Source organism: Myotis daubentonii, chromosome 15 (assembly GCF_963259705.1).
Source record: "Myotis daubentonii chromosome 15, mMyoDau2.1, whole genome shotgun sequence".
Taxonomy (NCBI): Eukaryota; Metazoa; Chordata; class Mammalia; order Chiroptera; family Vespertilionidae; genus Myotis; species Myotis daubentonii.
The window spans coordinates 4,715,828-4,735,824 of NC_081854.1; the positions used below are offsets into that span (position 1 = coordinate 4,715,828).

The 19,997-nt window shown below is 44.6% G+C and overlaps 2 protein-coding genes across 6 annotated transcripts in view; both read right to left on the reverse strand.

Moving 5' to 3' along the window:
- Positions 1-19,997, reverse strand: part of LOC132216097 (zinc finger protein 501-like) — a 182,584-nt gene that overhangs the window by 116,643 nt on the left and 45,944 nt on the right. For 2 of the 5 annotated variants that reach the window (XM_059665186.1, XM_059665182.1), the window contains exons 2-3: positions 6,501-6,627; positions 474-547 (exon numbers count right to left, since the gene is read on the reverse strand). In XM_059665186.1, coding sequence (XP_059521169.1) covers positions 474-547; positions 6,501-6,627 — 201 coding nt within the window. Of the gene's footprint in view, positions 1-473; positions 548-5,107; positions 5,185-6,500; positions 6,628-12,453; positions 12,574-13,618; positions 13,761-19,997 lie in introns of those variants that run through there. The other 3 variants (XM_059665183.1, XM_059665184.1, XM_059665185.1) reach the window with 3 other exon arrangements.
- The window catches only part of LOC132216107 (zinc finger protein 595-like), a 96,694-nt gene that overhangs the window by 30,794 nt on the left and 45,903 nt on the right, over positions 1-19,997 (reverse strand). The window lies entirely within an intron of this gene.

Consider the following 19,997-nt stretch of genomic DNA (forward strand, 5'->3'; position numbering starts at 1 on the left):
CCTTACTCTCTGAAATCAATAAAAATATGGTTTTTTTTTAAAATCATAAAATAATGCCAAATTGAGCACAGTTTAATTTTATAGGTACAGTATAAATCTCTACATTTTAGAAATGATTGCATGGAAGTTCAATCCCACCCTACATTTTAAACAACTGAAGTGATTACACTACACACTATGTGAATTCCTAGTTTATCTAGATTTCCTTTCCAAGAATGCATTAACAGTAAAAACTTGTTTTCGACTTTCATGTACAGAAACACACTGACCTGCCAATTTAACTGAGTTTAAACTGGGAGGTTTCCCAAAAGTGTAATGCACTTTACCTCTTTAGGGAAAAAATATTTTATTCTGGTAAGTGTTTCAGATTACTTCTGTTTATATTAATATCCTCTCTTCTCATCACACTCTTCCCCAAATACCAAGACTTTCATTAAGTGTACATTATCAAAGTGACACCTTTCATATCTTACCAGTATTATTTCAGAGAATAAATTTGGTATTCCGGTATTTGGCATAAAGGCCTTGTCATCTTCAGATGACATAGCTGAAAGAAAACACATTTTCAGTTTTCACAATCAGGTGAGTGCACTTTGAAGTTACCAGCAACTATAGGCCAAATGACAGTTTTGAGTACTCCAAGAGCCAGTGAAGGATTCAAAGGAAGCTCAAGATAAGTACAATGAAGAAAAGTCACATCAAAGAGAGACAAAGAGTTGCTTACATTTGCCAATGATAGCTGCTCAAACCCCTTGGCACACAATTGGAATTTTACAAAAACACCCCCACCTCCCAGTTTCTTCGCTGGAGAGAAAGAGAGATGAGGGAAGTGCATGTTCAATGATCTCGAACGCCAAGTGCTTATTGTGCATGACACAGAGTGCAAACAGAATGGCAGTACACGGTAAGCGCCTTGCAGTGGCTGCTACAAAGAAGCAACGAGGTGTCATCTGCCATTTTGTGTGTAGCAACGTGGCCTCCACATTCTTTGAGCGACTTCTCTGCTTCTGTCTAGAACGCCCCTTGATCACAGGCATGTCTCAAGATAGGTTCCGGAGATGCAGCCGTGGTACCCAAAGTGACGTAAACATTCAAAGCAATCCCTATCAAAGTCCCAGTGACACTTTTGATGGAAATACAAAAGCTCTTCCTAAATTAATGTAAATGTCACAGGACTCCCTGTAACCAAATCAATCGTGAAAAGAATGTATGACATTAGCCCTCACCGGTTTGGCTCAGTGGATAGAGCACCAGCCTGCGGACTGACGGGTCCCAGGTTAGATTCCAGTCAAGGGCATATACCTTGGTTATGGGCACATTCCCAGTACGGGGTGTGCAGGAGACAACTGATCAATGTTTCTCTCTTATCAATGTTTCTAACTCTCTATCCTTCTCCCTTCCTTTCTGTAAAAAATCAATCCTATCTAATAATAGACAAACATGGTAATTGACCATACCTTCACTATGCCTCCCATTGGCTAATCGGACGATATGCAAATTAACCGCCAACAAAGGTGGCGGCTAATTTGCATAATGCAGACAAGGTGGGACAGCACGAGCCGCAAGCGCGCTGTCATCCAGGCTCCCATGTGCGACCACAGAAGCCGCCTGCCTGCCGTCTGTGTGCACAGCCCGGTGGCCGGTGGAACGGGGAGCAGCAGATCATGATCTGCCTGCCCCGCCCTGCCGCCCGCCGGGCCTGCAGTCTGTGTGCGCGAACCGGTGGCCAGAGGGGCCAGCAGTCCGTGTGTGCAGCCCAGCAGCCAGCGGGGCCTGCAGTCTGTGTGTGATCTGTGCCCCGCCCTGCCCTGCTGCCCACCTTGCCCCACTGCCCACTGGGCCTGCCGTGTGTGGTGGGCGGCAGGGCGGTGCAGCAGAGGGCCTGCCATCTGTGACCCAGCGCAGGATCCGGGCCTGCCATTTGTCACCCGGGGAGCCGGCCTATGCCAGCAGGTGGTTATCTCCTGAGGGGTCCCAGACTGTGAGAGGGCACAAGTCCAGCTGAGGGCCACCCCGCCACCCCCCACTCCACCCCCCCGCCAGTGCACCAATTTTTGTGCATCGGGCCTCTAGTAAAATATATTTTAAAAAAAAACAAAACAAAAGAATGTATGAAATTAAAGGCAAGCAAGAGGGGGTCAGTCGATGTGTCTCTCTCACATCAATGTTTCCCTCTCTCTACTCTTCCTTCCTTCCTCCCACCCTTCCACTCTCTCTGAAAAGCAATGGAAAAAAATGTCTTCATGTCAGGATTAATAACAACTATAAAACAGAAGCACTGTAGAATAAAGAGCCTACTTACAACTTCTCACGTATGAGGTAAAATAATCTTCTACAAGGATGCTTATACCACAAAAGAAGTAAATATTTGATTTTTTATTATAGCACTAAGAGGAGAGATAAACAAAACAAAATAGTCAAAAGACATTACGCCCCATATAAAAATAACATCACATTAAAGCAAGTTGTCAGTGCATTAAAAATACAAGCTGTAAAATGGGAAAAACTTCTGCAAAGCATATTATCTGATAAGTACTTAATATCCAGAATATACAAGACCTTTTACAAGTCAACATGAAAAAAGAAGTAACACAACTTTAAAAATGTCCAAAGCTAAATAGCTAACTAATCTGTAAGATAGAAGGCAAGAATACACAATAGGTAAAGACAGATTCTTCACCAAGTAGTGTTGAGAAAAGCAGAACAGATACATGCAAGAATTATAAGACTAGACCCCTTTCATAGGCAATGAACCAAACTGAACTCAGCATGGATTAACAACTAAAGTATCAGACCTGAATCCATGAAAACACTGGAAGAAAGCATAGTCAATGAACTTTACCATCACTCTTTAAAATACTGGTTTGCATGTATCTTCCTAGGCATAACAAAGAACCCAAAAAATAAAAAAAATGAGACTACAAAACAATAAGTTTGTCATACCAAAAGAAACCACAAAATAACAACAACAAAAACCAAGCAATGCTACATCCTCAAAAGCTAAAAGATCCAAAATATATAAAGAACTCTCACAAGTTAACACCAAAAGTCAGTGTGATGAAAAATGGGCAAAGGACCTGAATAGACATTTCCCAAACAGGACATAAAGATGCCCAATAGATATATTAAATGATGTTCAACTCCATCATCAGAGAAGTGAGAATGACACCAGCATGAAATACCACCAAACACCTAACAGGATGGCAATCATCCATAAATCAAAAACGACAAGTATCACCAGTGAAGTGGAGAAATGAGAACATTCATTCGCTATCAGAAAGATTATAAACTCACTGGTGCAGCCACTAACAAAACACAATGGAGGATTTTTCAATATTTACAAACAAATACCAGGTAACAGTGATTCCACTTCTGGGGATTTATACAGAGAACATGAATTCAAAAAGATATACCGCCCTAACCGGTTTGGCTCAGTGGATGGAGCGTCAGCCTGTGGACTGTAGGGTCCCGGGTTCGATTCCGATCAAGAGCACGTACCTTGGTTGCGGGCACATCCCCAGTAGGAGGTGTGCAGGAGGCAGCTGATCGATGTTTCTCTCTCATCAATGTTTCTAACTCTCTATCCTTCTCCCTTCCTCTCTGTAAAAAAATCAATAAAATATACTTTAAAAAAACAAAAAAGAAAATGTTAATTCTTTAATTCTTCAAAAAGATATACCCCCCCATATATCCATTACAATAGTGATGATATCAAACTGGAAAAAAAAGGACTATTTTCACAATGATGCTCTACCATCTAAAATAAATTAAAAGACTTCATTTGACTTGACATGTAAGGAGACAAAATTTATATCTCAACTCATCTCCTTCAAGGTAAAACTATGTGTTTATTCCAGAAATGACACAATAGCTGCAAATAAAACTTCCACATTATTGAATATAAAACTACATTAATTTTATAAACTTCACATTTTTATAAGGCAAATACGTACCCAAGTTTGTATTTAAATCCACCGTATTAAAATGGAAACTCCCCATGTATCCACTCAAACATTAAAAAAAAACCCACAACAATAAATATGGCATTATCAACAGAAAAAAAAAAAATAAACAAGAAGCCACAGGCAGAGAAAACATATTTGTAAAAGTTGACATGGCCCAGCTGGCACGGCTCAGAAGTTGAGTGTCAAGCTACAAACCAGGAGATCATGGTTCAATTTCTGGGCAAGGCACATGGCAGCTGATCAATGACTGTCTCTGATCATTGATGTTTCTATCTCTCTCTCCCCCTCCATTTCTTTCTGAAATCAATTTAAAAAAGTCCTATAAAATAAAGAGGGAATATGCTAATTGACCACCACTCCCTCACAAAGATGGTGGCACCCACAGCCAATAAGGAGGGAATATACTAATTGACTGCCACGCCCTCAAAGATGTCAGTGCCCTGTTCTCTCATCCCAGCCGGGGCAGCAGGCGCACCTCCCTCCAGAGTCCCCCAGTCCCTTAAGTCTCCCAGGACCGGCCCAAGGGACAGGCAAGCCTTGGATGGCGGCTGCTCAGCCACTCAGGACTGGCCCGAGGTGCAGGCAAGCCTCGGATGGCAGCTGTCCAGCCGCCCAGGGCTGCCCAAGTCTCAAGTAACCAGGGCTGGCCGAGGTTTGAGCTGCTGGTAGTGGCAGCAGCAGAGGTGTAATGGGGACATTGCCTTCCCCTGATCGCCAGGTTGCCTCCCGCCCCTGAGGGCTCCAGGACTGTGAGAGGGGGCAGGCCAGGCTGAGGGTCGCCCCCTCTAGTGCGTGAATTTTCATGCACCGGGCCTCTAGTATATTAATAACACAGTCAACATGTACAGGACAATTATACAAAACACTCAAAGAAGTCTTCAAATTCAACAATGAAAAAAGAACCAACATGACTAAAAAGGGCCAAAAACCTTATCACACAGCACTACAAAATATATACACATAGAAAATCATGGAGGGTCGGGGGGACAATGGGGGTAGGACACATGGAATACCTTAATCAATAAAGAAAAAAGAAAGAAAAAGAAAATCAGTGTAACAAGAGCCTGCATATGTTATGTCACTAAGGAAATGCACATTAAAACAATGAGAGGTAACAGCACAGGCAAGCAACATTCACCCACCATTGAACAGATCAGAATCCAGAACACTGACCCCTCCAAATGCCTTCGTAATGTGGAGCAACTGGAACTCCCAATCACTGCTGGTAAAAATGTCAAATGCTACAGCCCCAGGCTTTTATAAAACTAAATATACACTTGCCATGGAATCCAGCAATTGGGCTACTTACTATTAAACCAAAGACTTAAGCCTTTTATCTACACAAAAGCCTACAAGGGGCTGTTTATTCATAATTTACAAAAATTAGAAGCAATGAAGAGGTCCGTCAACGAGTGAATGGATAAATAAACTGAAGGACCTACAATGAAGTCTTATTCACTACTATAAAGAAATAATACATCAAGCCACGGAAAGACATGAGAGAAGCCTAGATACATAGAACTCAGTGAAAGAATCCAATCTGTCTGTACAGGTAGCCCAGTTGCTTAGAGGATCGTACCGCTATACCAAAGTTGTAAGTTTCATTTCTGGTCAGGGCATGTACAAAAAAATCAACTAATGCTCAGCTGAAGTTTCTCTCTCTCCAACTCTCCCTTCTTCCCTGAAATCAACAAGATCTTTAAAAAAATAAAAAATAAAAGAAAATGGAGTGTGAATTTTGATAGAGGCTTTCCCATTTCCAACCCAGGTTGTTCTCTGGCCAGAAGACATGGTAGAAACTTAGAATATTCTAGAAAATGATTTTCTAAAATATTAGTTTCTGATAGTACTTTAACTCGTCAAGACAACACATAAAGTGTGCAAACGCTGAGTTCCAAATTCACATACATCACAAAGCCTTTCTTTTCTACAAAGAACCCCCAATTTGTTCCTCTTTAAAAAAAAATTGTTTTTATTGCTTTCAGAGAGGGAGAGGGAGAGAGAAATAGAAACATCTTGCCGAAACCGGTTTGGCTAAGTGGATAGAGCGTCGGCCTGCGGACTGAAAGGTCCCAGGTTCGATTCCGGTCAAGGGCATGTACCTGGGTTGCGGGCATATCCCCAGTAGGAGATGTGCAGGAGGCAGCTGATCGATGTTTCTCTCTCATCGATGTTTCTAACTCTCTATCTCTCTCCCTTCCTCTCTGTAAAAAATCAATAAAATATATTAAAAAAAAAAAAAAAAGAAAAAGAAACATCAGTGATGAGAAAGAATCATTGATATGTTGCCTCCTGCACGCCCCTTAATGGGGAGCGAGAAAGCAACCCAGGCATTGGCCGTTCACCAGCATCCAACCTGGGACCTTTCAGCCCCCAGGCCACTGAGCCTATCCACTGAGCCCAACCATCTAGGGACCAATGTATTCCTTGAGAGCAAAAATCTAACACAGAAAGCAGAAGCCCCTTAGAGATGTTAAACTAAAGGAAACAAAACCCTGCGGATGGAGTGGGAACTCCAGAAGGAGTCATCCTCACCCAGGGAGGCCAGGTTGCTGTAGTTCTCCAACATCACATCCAGGTACAATTTCCGCTGAGCTGGGTCCAGGAATTCCCACTCCTCCTGAGAGAAATCTATGGCCACATCCCTGAAGGTCAGCGGTCCCTAAAAGAGAAGACACATTTATATAGAGGTCACCAGAAGAGTACATAATGTCACCCAACATGAAAACAGTGTTAGAAGAGGTTTGGAACTACGCAAGTATCCTGAATCATCCGATAAGATCACTTTGCCCCAGTAACATTCTCTGATGTGTTTTTTAACACTGACAAATGAGGATGACATATGTCCACACATCCACGGTACAGATTTTACTTTACAGGGGAAAAAACTTTAAAATTACTCAGTTTGGCTCAGAAGATAAGAGTGTTGGCCTGCAGACTTAAGAGTTGCAGGTTCAATTCCAGTCAAGGATACATGACTGGGTTGCGGGCTCCATCCCCAGTAGGGGGTGTCCAGGAGGCAGCTGATCAATGATTCTCTGTCATCAATGATGTTTCTATCTTTCTCTCTCTCTCTCTCCTTTCCTTTCTGAAATCAATAACAATATATTAAAAAATAAATAAATAAATAAAATTAAGGCATGAATACAGGCATATGGATTTCTGAGTGCTGTATATGCATCATTCAGGGTCAGTGGGGTATATTTCTCAAATGGAAATATCATGCTGGGTTGGAAGTATATGGACTTCTTCTCAAGTATGAAGAAGACCACAACAAAGTGAACTTCTGTAAAGACACAGATTCTGATCCAGGTACTTAGATGGGGTCTGTGTTTCCACATGTGTCACAAGCTCACTTTTGACTTGTGATGCCAATGTTTCTGCATCGTATCTCATACTTCTGAATACACAGAAAAAGAAAACACAAGAAACAATTCATATAGAACTTTGAACTGAAAAGCTTTGTTAATGGAATTCAGTTCTCATGGAATAGGACACAAAAGAACCACAATCCTAGTTGGAAATTTACTGAGTAATTTTAGAACAAGATTATTCTACCTGATCCAGAGTGAAGCATCCATCTTACATAAAAACTGCTGTTTGAAATTTTAACCCTGATAGTATGGTTTCTGTAAATGCTTGCTTGCTTAAATAATAAGGAAAATAAGACAACTCCCATTCCAGAGAGGCCATAAACTATGCCCCAGACAGAGTTGTCAGTGCTGACACCAGGCCAGGCCTTGAGATATGGTCTCATGGTCCCTTCCCAGCTCACAGGTGTGGCCCAGTGGTTGAGGACTGACCCATGGACAAAGATGTGACTGGTTTCATATCCGGTTTGGACACACGACCAAATTATGGGCTGAATTCACAGTGTGGGGTGTGCAGGAGGCAGCCAGTCCATGATTCTCTCTCATCATTGATGTTTCTCTCTCTCTCTCTACCTCTCCCTTCCTCTCTTGTTGCAGAAGATCAGAGAAAAACCAAGCCACGCTTAGAGAAAGGGAGTTACATTTTATTATTAAATTCTGTGCAGGCCCAGGGAAAAATGTGTCTTTCAAATTCTGGGCCCCCAAATGGAGGAAACTTTCTTTTTTTTTTTTTTTTTTTTTTTTTTAAATTAAATCTTTATTGTTCATATTATTACATTTGTTCCTTTTTTTTCCCCCCCATAACTCCCCTCCTCCCAGTTCCCGCCCTACCCTCCGCCCTCACTCCCCACCCACTGTCCTCATCCATAGGTGCACGATTTTTGTCCAGTCTCTTCCCACATCTCCCACACCCCTTTCCCCCCCAAGAATAGTCAGTCCATTCCCTTTCTATGTCCCTGATTCTATTATAATCAACAGTTTATTCTGTTCATCAGATTATTTATTCACTTGATTCTTAGATTCACTTGTTGATAGATGCATATTTGTTGTTCATAATTTGTATCTTTACCTTTTTCTTCCTCTTCCTCTTCTTAAAGGATACCTTTCAGCATTTCATATAATCCTGGTTTGGTGGTGATGAACTCCTTTAGCTTTTCCTTATCTGTGAAGCTCTTTATCTGACCTTCAATTCTGAATGATAGCTTTGCTGGATAAAGTAATCTTGGTTGTAGGTTCTTGCTATTCATCACTTTGAATATTTCTTGCCACTCCCTTCTGGCCTGCAAAGTTTCTGTTGAGAAATCAGCTGACAGTCGTATGGGTATTCCCTTGTAGGTAACTGAGTTTCTTTCTCTTGCTGTTTTTAAGATTCTCTCTTTATCTTTTGCTCTTGGCATTTTAATTATGATGTGTCTTGGTGTGGTCCTCTTTGGATTCCTTTTGTTTGGGGTTCTCCGCGCTTCTTGGACCTGTAAGTCCATTTCTTTCACCAGGTGGGGGAAGTTTTCTGTCATTATTTCTTCAAATAGGTTTTCAATATCTTGCTCTCTCTCATCTTCTGGCACCCCTATAATTCTGATGTTGGTACGCTTGAAGCTGTCCCAGAGGCTCCTTACACTATCCTCGCATTTTTGGATTCTTTTTTCATTTTGCTTTTCCGGTTGGATGTTTTTTGCTTCCTCGCATTTCAAATCATTGACTTGATTCTTGCGCTCCTCTGGTCTGCTGTCGGGCGTCTGTATAATATTCGTTATTTCAGTCCGTGTGTGCTTAATTTCTAGTTGGTTCCCCAATATAAGATCGAGGGTCTTATTAGTTTTCGTGTAGAGCTCATTAAGTTTATCGGCAGCTTCTAAACAGTTCTTGAGAGACCTTAAAAGTGTGGTTCTGAACTCTATTTCTTCCATTGACAATTTTGTCCTGTTTCTTTGTCTCCGCATTTTGTTATGCTTCCTTGGTGCACCCCCTAGTGGTCTTTGTTCGCAGTCTTATAGATAAATCTTGATTGCTGTAGCTAATTCCAGGGAGGGTTTGACCTCCAGGCCAAGTGGCTATGAGATTCAGCTGTGTCAGCGGTGAGAGAACTTCTGTCCTCTAGGGAGGTGCTAATCTAGCCTTTGCCTGAGGCTATCCGGCAAATGCCTCTGTGCAGGGCTTGGGCGGGGCGGGTCGAACAGGATCAACAGTGTGGGCCGGAGAGAGCAGTTATGGCGGCTCTCAGTCCTGTCCCAAGGGGCTCTGCCTCTCTGAGTCCCAGCACCCGCTGCAAAGCTGGGAGAGAAAGCTGCACTCGCTCTGACCGAAGCCAGACAGTCCCGCTTCTCCCGTTTGAGTCTGGGTCCCTAAAGACTCGCCTGTATCTGGAGCTCAGAGTCTGCGACTCCCTCCCGATTGAAAACAACAACCGTGCCCTCCACCGCCAGCCCGCTCCGCGCACTCCGCACCTCAGAATTTGACTTCAGCACTGCGCCTCCTCTGAGTGTCCTTATGCGTTTCTCTTTCCTCCTAGTTGTAGGACTTCCACTCAGCCAGCGCCCCTGTGGTTCTGGGTGATGTCCCTTCCGTTTTCTGGTTTCACTTTTGAAGTAGTTGTTCAAAGCAGCAAACTCAGGCGTTAACCTATGCCGCCATCTTGGTTCTCTTCAGGACACTTTTCAACATGACCCAACCTAGCTGTGAGACAAGGGCGCCTGTCATGTCAGGTTTCTGGGATTGGGGCCTCAGAGGCACCTTGAAGTTTGGGGAAGGGCGAAACTTTCTTTATTTATACTTTTTCCAGTCCTTTGTCTCCCAAATTTGGAATGAGATTTCCGGGCCTTCTGAGAAAGAAGGCCTGTGAGCTGGGAAGGGACCATGAGACCATATCTCAAGGCCTGGCCTGGTGTCAGCACTGACAACTCTGTCTGGGGCATAGTTTATGGCCTCTCTGGAATGGGAGTTGTCTTATTTTCCTTATTATTTAAGCAAGCAAGCATTTACAGAAACCATACTATCAAGGGTTAAAATTTCAAACAGCAGTTTTTATATAAGATGGATGCTTCACTCTGAAATCCATAAAAATATACTTGGGGGGGGGAATAGCTGAAATAATATTAAGAGTTTAGGCACAGAGACACACATTTTACAACTATGAAATCAAGATGGTTTAGTGATTCTATAAATCTCAAGAATCTATTTGTGTAAGATCCCTGTGTGTTGTATAAACACAATAAGGAGAGAAATATAAGGATACAAAACAAGTTAAACTTATTGTTTCCTTTGTGAGGTTGTAAATCCTCGCCTAGGGAGATTTTTTCCACTGACTTTTAGACAGTGTAAGGCAAGGAAGTAGAGGCACAAAAGGGAGAGAGGAAGAGGGAGAGGGAAAGAAGGAGAGGGAAATGGAGAGGAAGAGAGAGGTCAATGTGAAAGAGATAGAGAGACACACGGATTGGCTGCCTACCACAGGTACACAGGAGCTACTAGCCCCGGACCAGAATTCAAACCCTCCCCTCCACCACTGATCCACATACAGCCTGGGGGAACTAATTATTCTTACTAGTACATTTGTTTCAAAATTTTTATGTATCATTAGTGGAGAGCTATGTTGTAGAAATTTAATGTAACTGAACATACATTAATAATATCATTCTTAGAAACTTTCTAGAAAATACAAAAAGTGACCATGTAGGGTATGTCCGTGATGTGAGTATAGAATATAATGAAAATTTAAAGAATCAAGTCCTGGTTGTTTAAAGGTCCCATGCAAAAGCCAATGATCTGTAGGAAATAAAAGTAAGTCCTTCATTTTCAAAAGCAAACACAAACTAAGAAGAGGGACATTTCCCGATGTGAAATGATGGTCTTTGCACAACTTTCATTAAATCGCTACTACACCCTTGTTCCTGAGAAAGGGAGACTATTAACTCTACAGCGAGGGGAGCACCTCTGCCATGTGAACATCAGGTGGACTGAGACAATGGGCATCAGCTGACTGAGGCACATGGAAGGTCAGGTCACCACTGCTGTGACATTACTGAGAAAAATACAGCAATAAATATGTGGAAATGATCACAAATAAATTTTGCAGTGTCAATACACAGGCACCTCTCATGTTCTGTAAGCTAATAGTACATTTAACTACCAAGTCTTTGTACTAATGAGCAAGTCTCTTCTATTTATTACTTATTCTTCTTTCAGAACTTGTTGAGCAATTCTGAGCAGTAAAATGTGCATTTTCTTACCCCTGATTAAGAGCTGATGTTGTAGCCACTTGAATCTAAAACCTACCTTTCCCTTCTTCAAGACACAAGAGCCTCTGACCCCATCCCAATAGGGATGTTAGACACGGCTGCCTTTCCAGGTGGATCTGTCACAAAAAGGATGTTCTGAGGAGTTGCAAGTCATTAATTAAAAGAGGGAATGCTTCCTGATCTTGTGGAGGCTGCATAAAATGAAGGCGGAGAAGGCTCTGGAAAAAAGGAGAGAAATATAGCCCTGGCAGTGAGGCTCAGAGAATAAGTGTTGACCTCTGAACCAGGAGGGTAGGGTTCCATTCCTGGTCAGGGCACACATCAGGTTTCAGACTAGATACCCAGTGGGGGGAATGCAGTAGGCAGCTGATTAATGATTCTCTCTGCTCTCTATCCCTATCCCTTACATTCTGAAATCAATAAAAACATACATTAAAAAAGAGAGAAATAGAGAAATATAGAAAATGCTGATACTGACTATCCTAAGAAAAAAGTTAAGAAATAAGGAAAGGAAAAAAACCTGGAAAGGCAAGAAATTCAAAAGTAGAGAAATATGGAGGAGAGGAAAGAGCCCCAGAGAGATGAAGGGGACTGAGAGGGAGAGGGGTCCTGGTGAACAGAAGTGGGGGCAAAAAAGGGGAGGCACTTCAGGTAGAGAGACTGGTTCAAGGTGAAGAATTGGGGGAGGGAGTGCAGGGACAGAATGGGGGGTTGAGGGATGACGGAGCAGAGGGAGAAGCAGCACTGAGTCAGCCCGCTGTGGGTAACAGGACAGACTGTAACAAAGGCAGCAGAGGGGACACAGGTGTGGGAAGGGAAAGAGAAATATGTACACAGATGTTCAAAGAAAAGCAAACAGCCCGTTACCAAGGACACATCTTTTACCTGAGAAGCAGCCATTTGATCGTGGTCCTGATCGGGGTTTGGGATGTTTCCTCAGGTGACACTATGCTGAGGAGTCACAGCCTGTTCATCAGCTCCCCTCACACTCACAGTCAGGAGGACCTGGAAATGAGGAAAAGGCCACGCCGTCCTGTCCTCGGTCACAGGAGAGAGTGAGGAACAATGAGCTCCTACATGGAGACCGCGCTGTGAGGGTTTTTATTGTCTTCATGTTTCTGTCCTTCCAAAACTGCCACAAACTCCGACAGCAATGAGAGCATGTGCTGTTCGCTTGTAGCCTCAAACCCAACACCATAGCCCGTATCTCCCCTGAAGAAGCCTGCAATGGGGCCCTGACCGGCATCTTTAACTAGTTCCCTCCCGGGGTCTCCCAGGCTGCCCCAGAGCTGTTTTCAGGGGCGCTGGGTACCACACACCAAACCCAGCAGCCCTGAGACCTCTGGGTAGTGGGAGGGGGTGAAGCAGGAAGTTATACACAGGCAGTTTCCCAGGCAGATGTCCTTTCCTCTTGTCCCAGGAAATTAAGGAGAATAGATCTTCATGCTAAAGCCTATTTCTCCACTTCCTTCCTCCTCAGGCCACTTTCCCGAGTGACCCCCTCACTCCTACCGACGCCGTCCAGTCCCCCCCACACCCCCTATGGGCCCCTCTCTGTGGACACCTCGCTGCCCTCTCTCCCGCCCACGTGTCTGTCTCTCACTCCCTCTCCTAACCCCCCAGCCTGGGTCCCCGCCCCCCGCAGTCACCGCGCCCACAAAGCCCCTCCCTGCGGGCAGGTCACCTCTTCGGGGGACACCGGGTCCTTCCCCCTGAGCTCCCCTCATGGACACTGTGCTCCCCGGGCACGCAGACCCCTTATTAAATGGGGGTGGGCCTAGGAAGGGGGTGCAGACCCCCATCCGGGCTCTTTGGGTGGAAGCGCCGGGCCGGGGGAGGGCGGGGCAGGAACGAGGGGCCAGCCCCGGGTCCCTGCACCTCCTTTTAGCCCCGCGGGGAGGACCGGAGGCCACGGGAACGGTTTTCAGCGGGAAAACCGCGCGGCAGGCGGTGGCCACGGCCACAGGCGGAGAGACCCCGGGCCGGGCCTCCGTTTCCTCCCAAAGGCACGTGGCGCCCGCACCGCGCTGCCTCCCGGGACCGGACTCACCGCTGAGAGAGGCTCCGGGGCGGGGACCCCAACAAGGACTTCAGCGCCGGCAGCGCCCTCAGCCTTCCCTGCGGGGAGGGGGACGGAGCGTCAGCTTTAAAGACAAACACCCTCCTCAGGGGAACCGCCACCTTCCCCTCCACAGCCGCTTCCGCGTCTGCAAGGAACTGCGCAGGCGCCTCCCTGCGGGGTGGGCGGGGCCAGAGCCCGAGCTGAGCGGCTCCGCGATGGGGGCGGGGCCGAGCCCGGCGGCCAGGCCTGTGCAGGGACAGAGGGGGGAGGGCGGGGCAGGAGCGAGGGGGCAGCCCGGGGTCCCCGCACCTCCTCCCACAGGGACAGCCCTTCCTGGGGGAGTTTCCCACGTCACTGTCAGGGTTTTGGCTGGGGACGCGGCTGGGAAAGGATTCACAAGGGAGAGAAGAGACAGGAGCAGAGGGAGGGCGTTTATTTTACTTCTTTAAAGGGAGGAAAGGGCCAGGTGCCTCTGATGGCACAGGGCACCCCAGATAGAGGGGCTGTTCCTTTATTAGGGTGCTAGCGAGTAAATGGCAGCTGTGGCAAAAGCATAAAGAGGGAGGAGGAACCTGGAATTCACACAGAAGTTTCCCAGCTCCCAGAGGCTGTGCTTAGAGCTACTGGCTGGTCTGCCCTTCAGCTGCAGGTGTCCCAGGGAGGGGTCTTTCCCAGGATCTTCACAAGCCGGGAGCACATTCTTACAGTGAAGTTACAGAGAATTCAAAAGGTGGGCAGATTGGGTTTGAAACCAGAACTTTCTGCCTGCGATTTGCCTGGATCCTTAAACCCTCAGTGAGGAGAGGGGAAGGGGAAGGGCAGCCTGCTCTCTCTGTCCCTCCCTGTCTCCCCAACTGAAGGGAGAGGCAGCTTGAGTTAGGGAAGCAGGTGGATGGGGGTGTCAGAGACAGACCCAGATATCCGTTCATGGTTAGGCCCCTGATAAGGTCCCACCCAACACAGTGAGAAGGAAATTTTAATTTATGTATTTTTCAAGGAATAAAAATTTTCTGGTTGTTAATTTTGGTCTTTGAAGTCTTTGTGTTCTGGGAATGCATTTGGGGGGGAATCCATTTTTTTAAATATACTTTATTGATTTTTTACAGAGAGGAAGGGAGAGGGATTGAGTTAGAAACATGGATGAGAGAGAAACACCGATCATCTGCCTTCTGCACACTCCCTACTGGGGATGTGCCTGTAACCAAGGTACATGTCCTTGCCTGGAATCGAACCTGGGACCCTTGAGTCCGCAGGCCAATGCTCTATTCACTGATCCAAACCGGTTAGGGCTCATTTTCATTCTTAAGGATTCTTTCTGAGGTTTTTGCTAGTTGAGTCTGTACTTTATTCATTTCCATATTCTCATTCTGTCTAGTTCAGTGCCTGGGCCGCGCACCCCGCTCCGGCAGCGACGGCGTCTCAGTCTCTGGCTCAGTCTCTGGCACCAGCACTGGCTGAGGCTGTGGCTAGGATCCCGCCCTCGCCCCCGCTACCCTGGGGGGCCCATCCCAGACAGGCCTCTGCCACTTCTCGGGGGAATGCATTTTTAACGGAATATTTTGACTTTAGTAGTCCCCATAACCTAGTTAATGGGACACTGATATTAATGTAGAATGTCTCCTGTTAGTTTTCCTTGTATTTGGGAAACAAAACAATTTTAAAATCAACAATATTTAAAACAGAGCTATTAGAATACTAGTGGCCTGGTGCAGGGATTCTTGCATATTGAAAGGAAATTAATTAGAAGAAAGATTCGTGTGGTAATTACATTACTGCAAAAGCTACATGTCAAGCCCTAACTGGTATGGCTCATTGAGTAGAGCATCGGCCTGCGGACTGAAAGGTCCCAGGTTCGATTTTGGTCAAGGGCATGTACCATGGTTGTGGGCATATGCCAGTAGCAGGTGTGCAGGAGGCAGCTGATCGATGTCTCTCTCTCATTGATGTTTCTCTCTATACCTCTCCTTTCCTCTCTGTAAAAAAAAAAAAAAAAAAAAAAAAAAAAAAAAAAATTAAAAAATCAATAAAATATATTTTAAAAATTATGTCAAAATAGTTTATATAGTATAGTGTTATATAACTAAAACACCCGTGTGATAGGTGCCAGCGAGAGCTTTATATGTATCACATGCGCAAAAGTCTACCTTTATTTTTAAGCTGTCAGTGTGCCCGACCAGCTGGTCGGTCACTTAGCCGTTTACATATATATAGAATCACTATTATCCGTTTACTTAGTCCCATCACCATTTCTGTTTGAGTATTTTCCAGTATTTTTATGAATATAGGTATTCCTTTGAGTTTTATAAATCTCTACTTACTTTAAAGATATGGCCTGTTCAGAAACCTCTAATTTACAGTAAGTCCGACTCGATTATGTTTAACCTATATAAGTATTTCATCTCTTTAGACCAATAAAATATCAACTATTGCCACCCAAAGCCAGAAGACACACCACACATAACACATAGACAATCCATTCTACACATACAGTAAAAACTTTTACAATGAAAATGACACAATGCTAAACAGATACAAATAAATGGAGACATTTCTTAATATGTCCAAGTGTCTACACAATAGATTACCTACGGAAATTCCAAGGCAATTTTGGCTGTAATTTAATAAACAACACTAGAATTCATATGGAACCAAGCAAAAGAGATGTGGGACAGCCAAACACTTCAAATGTAGGAAAGGTGGAAGATTCACTTTTTTACGCTGGAAAACATTTTACAAAGAAAGAGCAACCAAGTGGGTGTGATCCTGGATTTACACAGACCCATACACCAACGGAACGGAGGGTAGTGCCCTCACATAAACCCTGATGAAGCCTCCCTTGCATCCAACAGGAGCCTTCTCTGTGGCAGAGGATACAATCCACAGGGCAAATGCAACCTCCAGAAATGATGTGGTAAAAGTGATCTCCACCTTACCGACATTCCTGTGGATTTCCTCCATAAAACTGATAATGGAATGAAACCCTCTCCAGCAGTGATGTCTGTTTGTCCACATCCCTCTCCATTCTCAGTGGTGAAGGTATTGAAGTCAGGGACTCACACATTCAGCTACAAATATTATGAAAACACTCAGAAAGATTTCCATGTGTGTTGGACACTGACAATTGCAAAGGGTAATGTCAGGAGCGAATTTGCCCCCACCCTCTCCCAGGTCATGCAGGGAGATGTTGGTAGTGAGGCTGAAGCAACTCTGCAGGAACTGGACCTCAGCGAGGGGCGGGAGGTGGAGAGGGGCTTGAACCCAGTAACATGACTGTAATTGGAATTCATGTAAGCACTTTCATTAAACAAAAATTGCAATCGTCTGTGTGAGGATGAAGAAACAAAATTCTCCCTGGGTAGACAGGTAATTTCATACTGACACCAGCAGCCTTTCTTGCTTCCTTACTCATTCCCCAGGGTGACCAAGACTCAACAGCATTGCGTTCCAGTCTTTCAGAGGGACACGACCTGGGATATGAGATTTGGATGACTAAGACGTGTGAGCATTTAGGATAATAGCATTGCTTAAAAATAAACCTTTTAAAGAACATTGTGATAAACTGCATTAGTAAGACAAATGTTGTGTCCAACACTTAACCTTAAATACTGTTTTTTCACTACACACCTTTTATTTCATGAAGCATTTTAATGTGACACCTATTCCAAAATTAAACACATCAAAATATTGCTGACTTAGCTCAGAAAGACATTGAGCTATCCTTTCTTTTGAAATATATTTTATTGATTTTTTTCAGAAAGGGAGAGGGATGGAGAGTTAGAAACATCGATGGGAGAGAAACATTGATCAGCTGCTTCCTGCAAACCCCCTACTGGGGATGTGCCTGCAACCAAGGTACATGCCCTTCACAGGAATCAAACCTGGGACCCTTCAGTCCGCAAGCCGGCGCTCTATCCACGGAGTCAAACCGGTTAGGGAGAGCTAGCCTTTCTTGATAATATTGTCCAAATGAAACTTCAAGCACATGTAGACTGGTTATTCTATCTCCTTCTTTTATAAGAACCCCACTTCTAATAGATTGGTACCCCACTCTTGTGACCTCATATAACCTTAATGACCTCCTTAAGTACCCTATCTCCAAATAGACATATTGGGGGTTAGGGCTTCAAAGTATCCATTTTGAGGAGACACAATTCAGTCCTTAACACTCAGCATCTCAAGTTCATTATGTTATATAAACCACCCCAAAACTGATTCCCTTAATGCAATAATTCAATATTTCTTATGAGTCTATGGGTTGGCCAGGTGGTTCTGCTTCATGTGGTATAGGAAGGCAAATGTTGGTAGTGAGGTTGAAGCAACTGTGTAGGAACTGGGACGTTTAATTTAGATCAACTTTTCCCTAAACCAAAACATGATTTCCCACACTTCCAGACTTCAATCCTAGTTCCTCCAATTCTAGTTCCCTCGCATGTACCTGTCCACTAAATCTCCTTCCAGCCTCTATTCACTAGCCAGTCCCAAGGCCATGTCACACACATTAGGTTTTTATTATTGGGCACCTCAATCTTCGTCTCTTCTCTTTCAACTAGTCTTTTTAAAAATATATATATATTTTATTAATTTTAGAGAGGAAAAGAGAGGGGGAGAAACATCGATGAGAATCATTGATTGACTGCTTCCTGCACGCCCCCGACTGGGGAACGAGCCCGCAACCCAGGCATGTGCTCCTGGCCGGAATCGAACCTGGGACCCCTCAGTCCGCAGGCAGACGCTCTATCCATTGAGCCAAACCAGCTAGGGCTTTCAACTAGTCTTTGTCATAGAATAAAAAACCCCTAAGTTTAATAGCTTATATCATCCAAAATTAATCTTTTCTGTGGTGGCTGAGTGCTGGGGTCCTGCCCCAGCAGGTCCAGGGGTCCCCAAAGGTGTGGACGGAGTCGGCGAAGAAGGAATGACACAGAGACAGCATTCAGTTGATCAGCAGCCTAGCCAGGATCTCTAGCCAAGTTCTGGTCAGGATCTCCAGCCAGGTTTTGTGTCCATGTTCTCTTGCTAGGTTCTCCAGCCAGGTTCAGTCACCAGGTTCTAGTCAGGTTCTCTTGCCATGTTCTATCCAGGTCCTTCAGCCAGGTTCAGTCACCAGGTTCTAGTCAGGTTCTCTTGCCATGTTCTATCCAGGTTCTGTAGCCAGGTTCTGTCTCTAGGTTCTTCAGCCAGGTTCTCTCGCTAGGTTCTGTGGCCAGTTTCTGTCCAGGATATTTTGCCATGTTCTCTCCAGTGAAGTTCTTCTGTCTCTAGGTTCTGAGTCTAGGTTCTGTTGTCTTGTTACATCTGTATTTATACCAGTTGATTCCAATCCTATCAATCTCTATTCCAAAGGTTAGGGCTTTTCTTATCTCCATTCCAGGGAGTAAAGATTATGTAGCTTAAGCATGATTGTTCATAGTTAAAGTGATTAATTACCCGCCTGGCACTTAGTTAAGGTGTTTTATTCCCTCCCTAACTTCAGGGGAAAATCCCTACCTGGGGAAACAACCTTTCTCAGAGAGGTGACCTTGGTTAAAACACACAGTGCCAAGAAGGTGAGCAAACATATTAAGAACAGTATGCCATATATGCCAGGTCCCTTGAAACAGCAAGGATGGACCGGCTCCCGGCAGCTGAGCCCTTCTCTGCTGCTTTCTCTTAGGCGCATACACCCAGGTGTATCCAGCTGGCAGGGCAACTCTCTGGGGCTGCAGGGAGCTGGGAAATTGTTCTTTGAAACAATTTTTTTAACATATTTTTAGAGTGAAATTATAAAGGAAGGAACAGATAGAGAGAAACATCTACAGTGGGGCCTTGACTTACGAGTGTCCCGACTAACGAGTTTTTTTGAGATACTAGCTGTCACTGGGACGATTTTTTGCTTTGAGTTGCAAGCTCAAAAAAATTCGGGTTACGAGCCAGCTTCAGTTACCCCACTGCTAGTTGGCGCAGCGAACATCACAGTGATTTGACATTCGAGTAATTTGAGTTATGAGCTCCGTCACAGAACGAATTAAACTCGTAAGTCAAGGCCCCACTGTATGTGCAAGACATTTATTGGTTGCCTCCCGAACATCCCCTGAGCAGACCAGGAATTACACTCCCAATCTGGGTCTTTGTGCACTATGAACCAAACCTGCAACTTTAAAAAAAATATATATATGTATTTTATTGATATTTTTACAGAGAAGAAGGGAGAGGGATAGAGAGTTAGAAACATCAATGAGAGAGAAACATTGATCAGCTGCCTCCTGCACACCCTCTACTGGGGATGTGCCCACAACCAAGGTACATGCCCCTGATTGGAACCGAACCAGGGACCTTTCAGTCCGCAGGCCGACACTCTATCCACTGAGCCAAACCAGTTAGGGCAAAC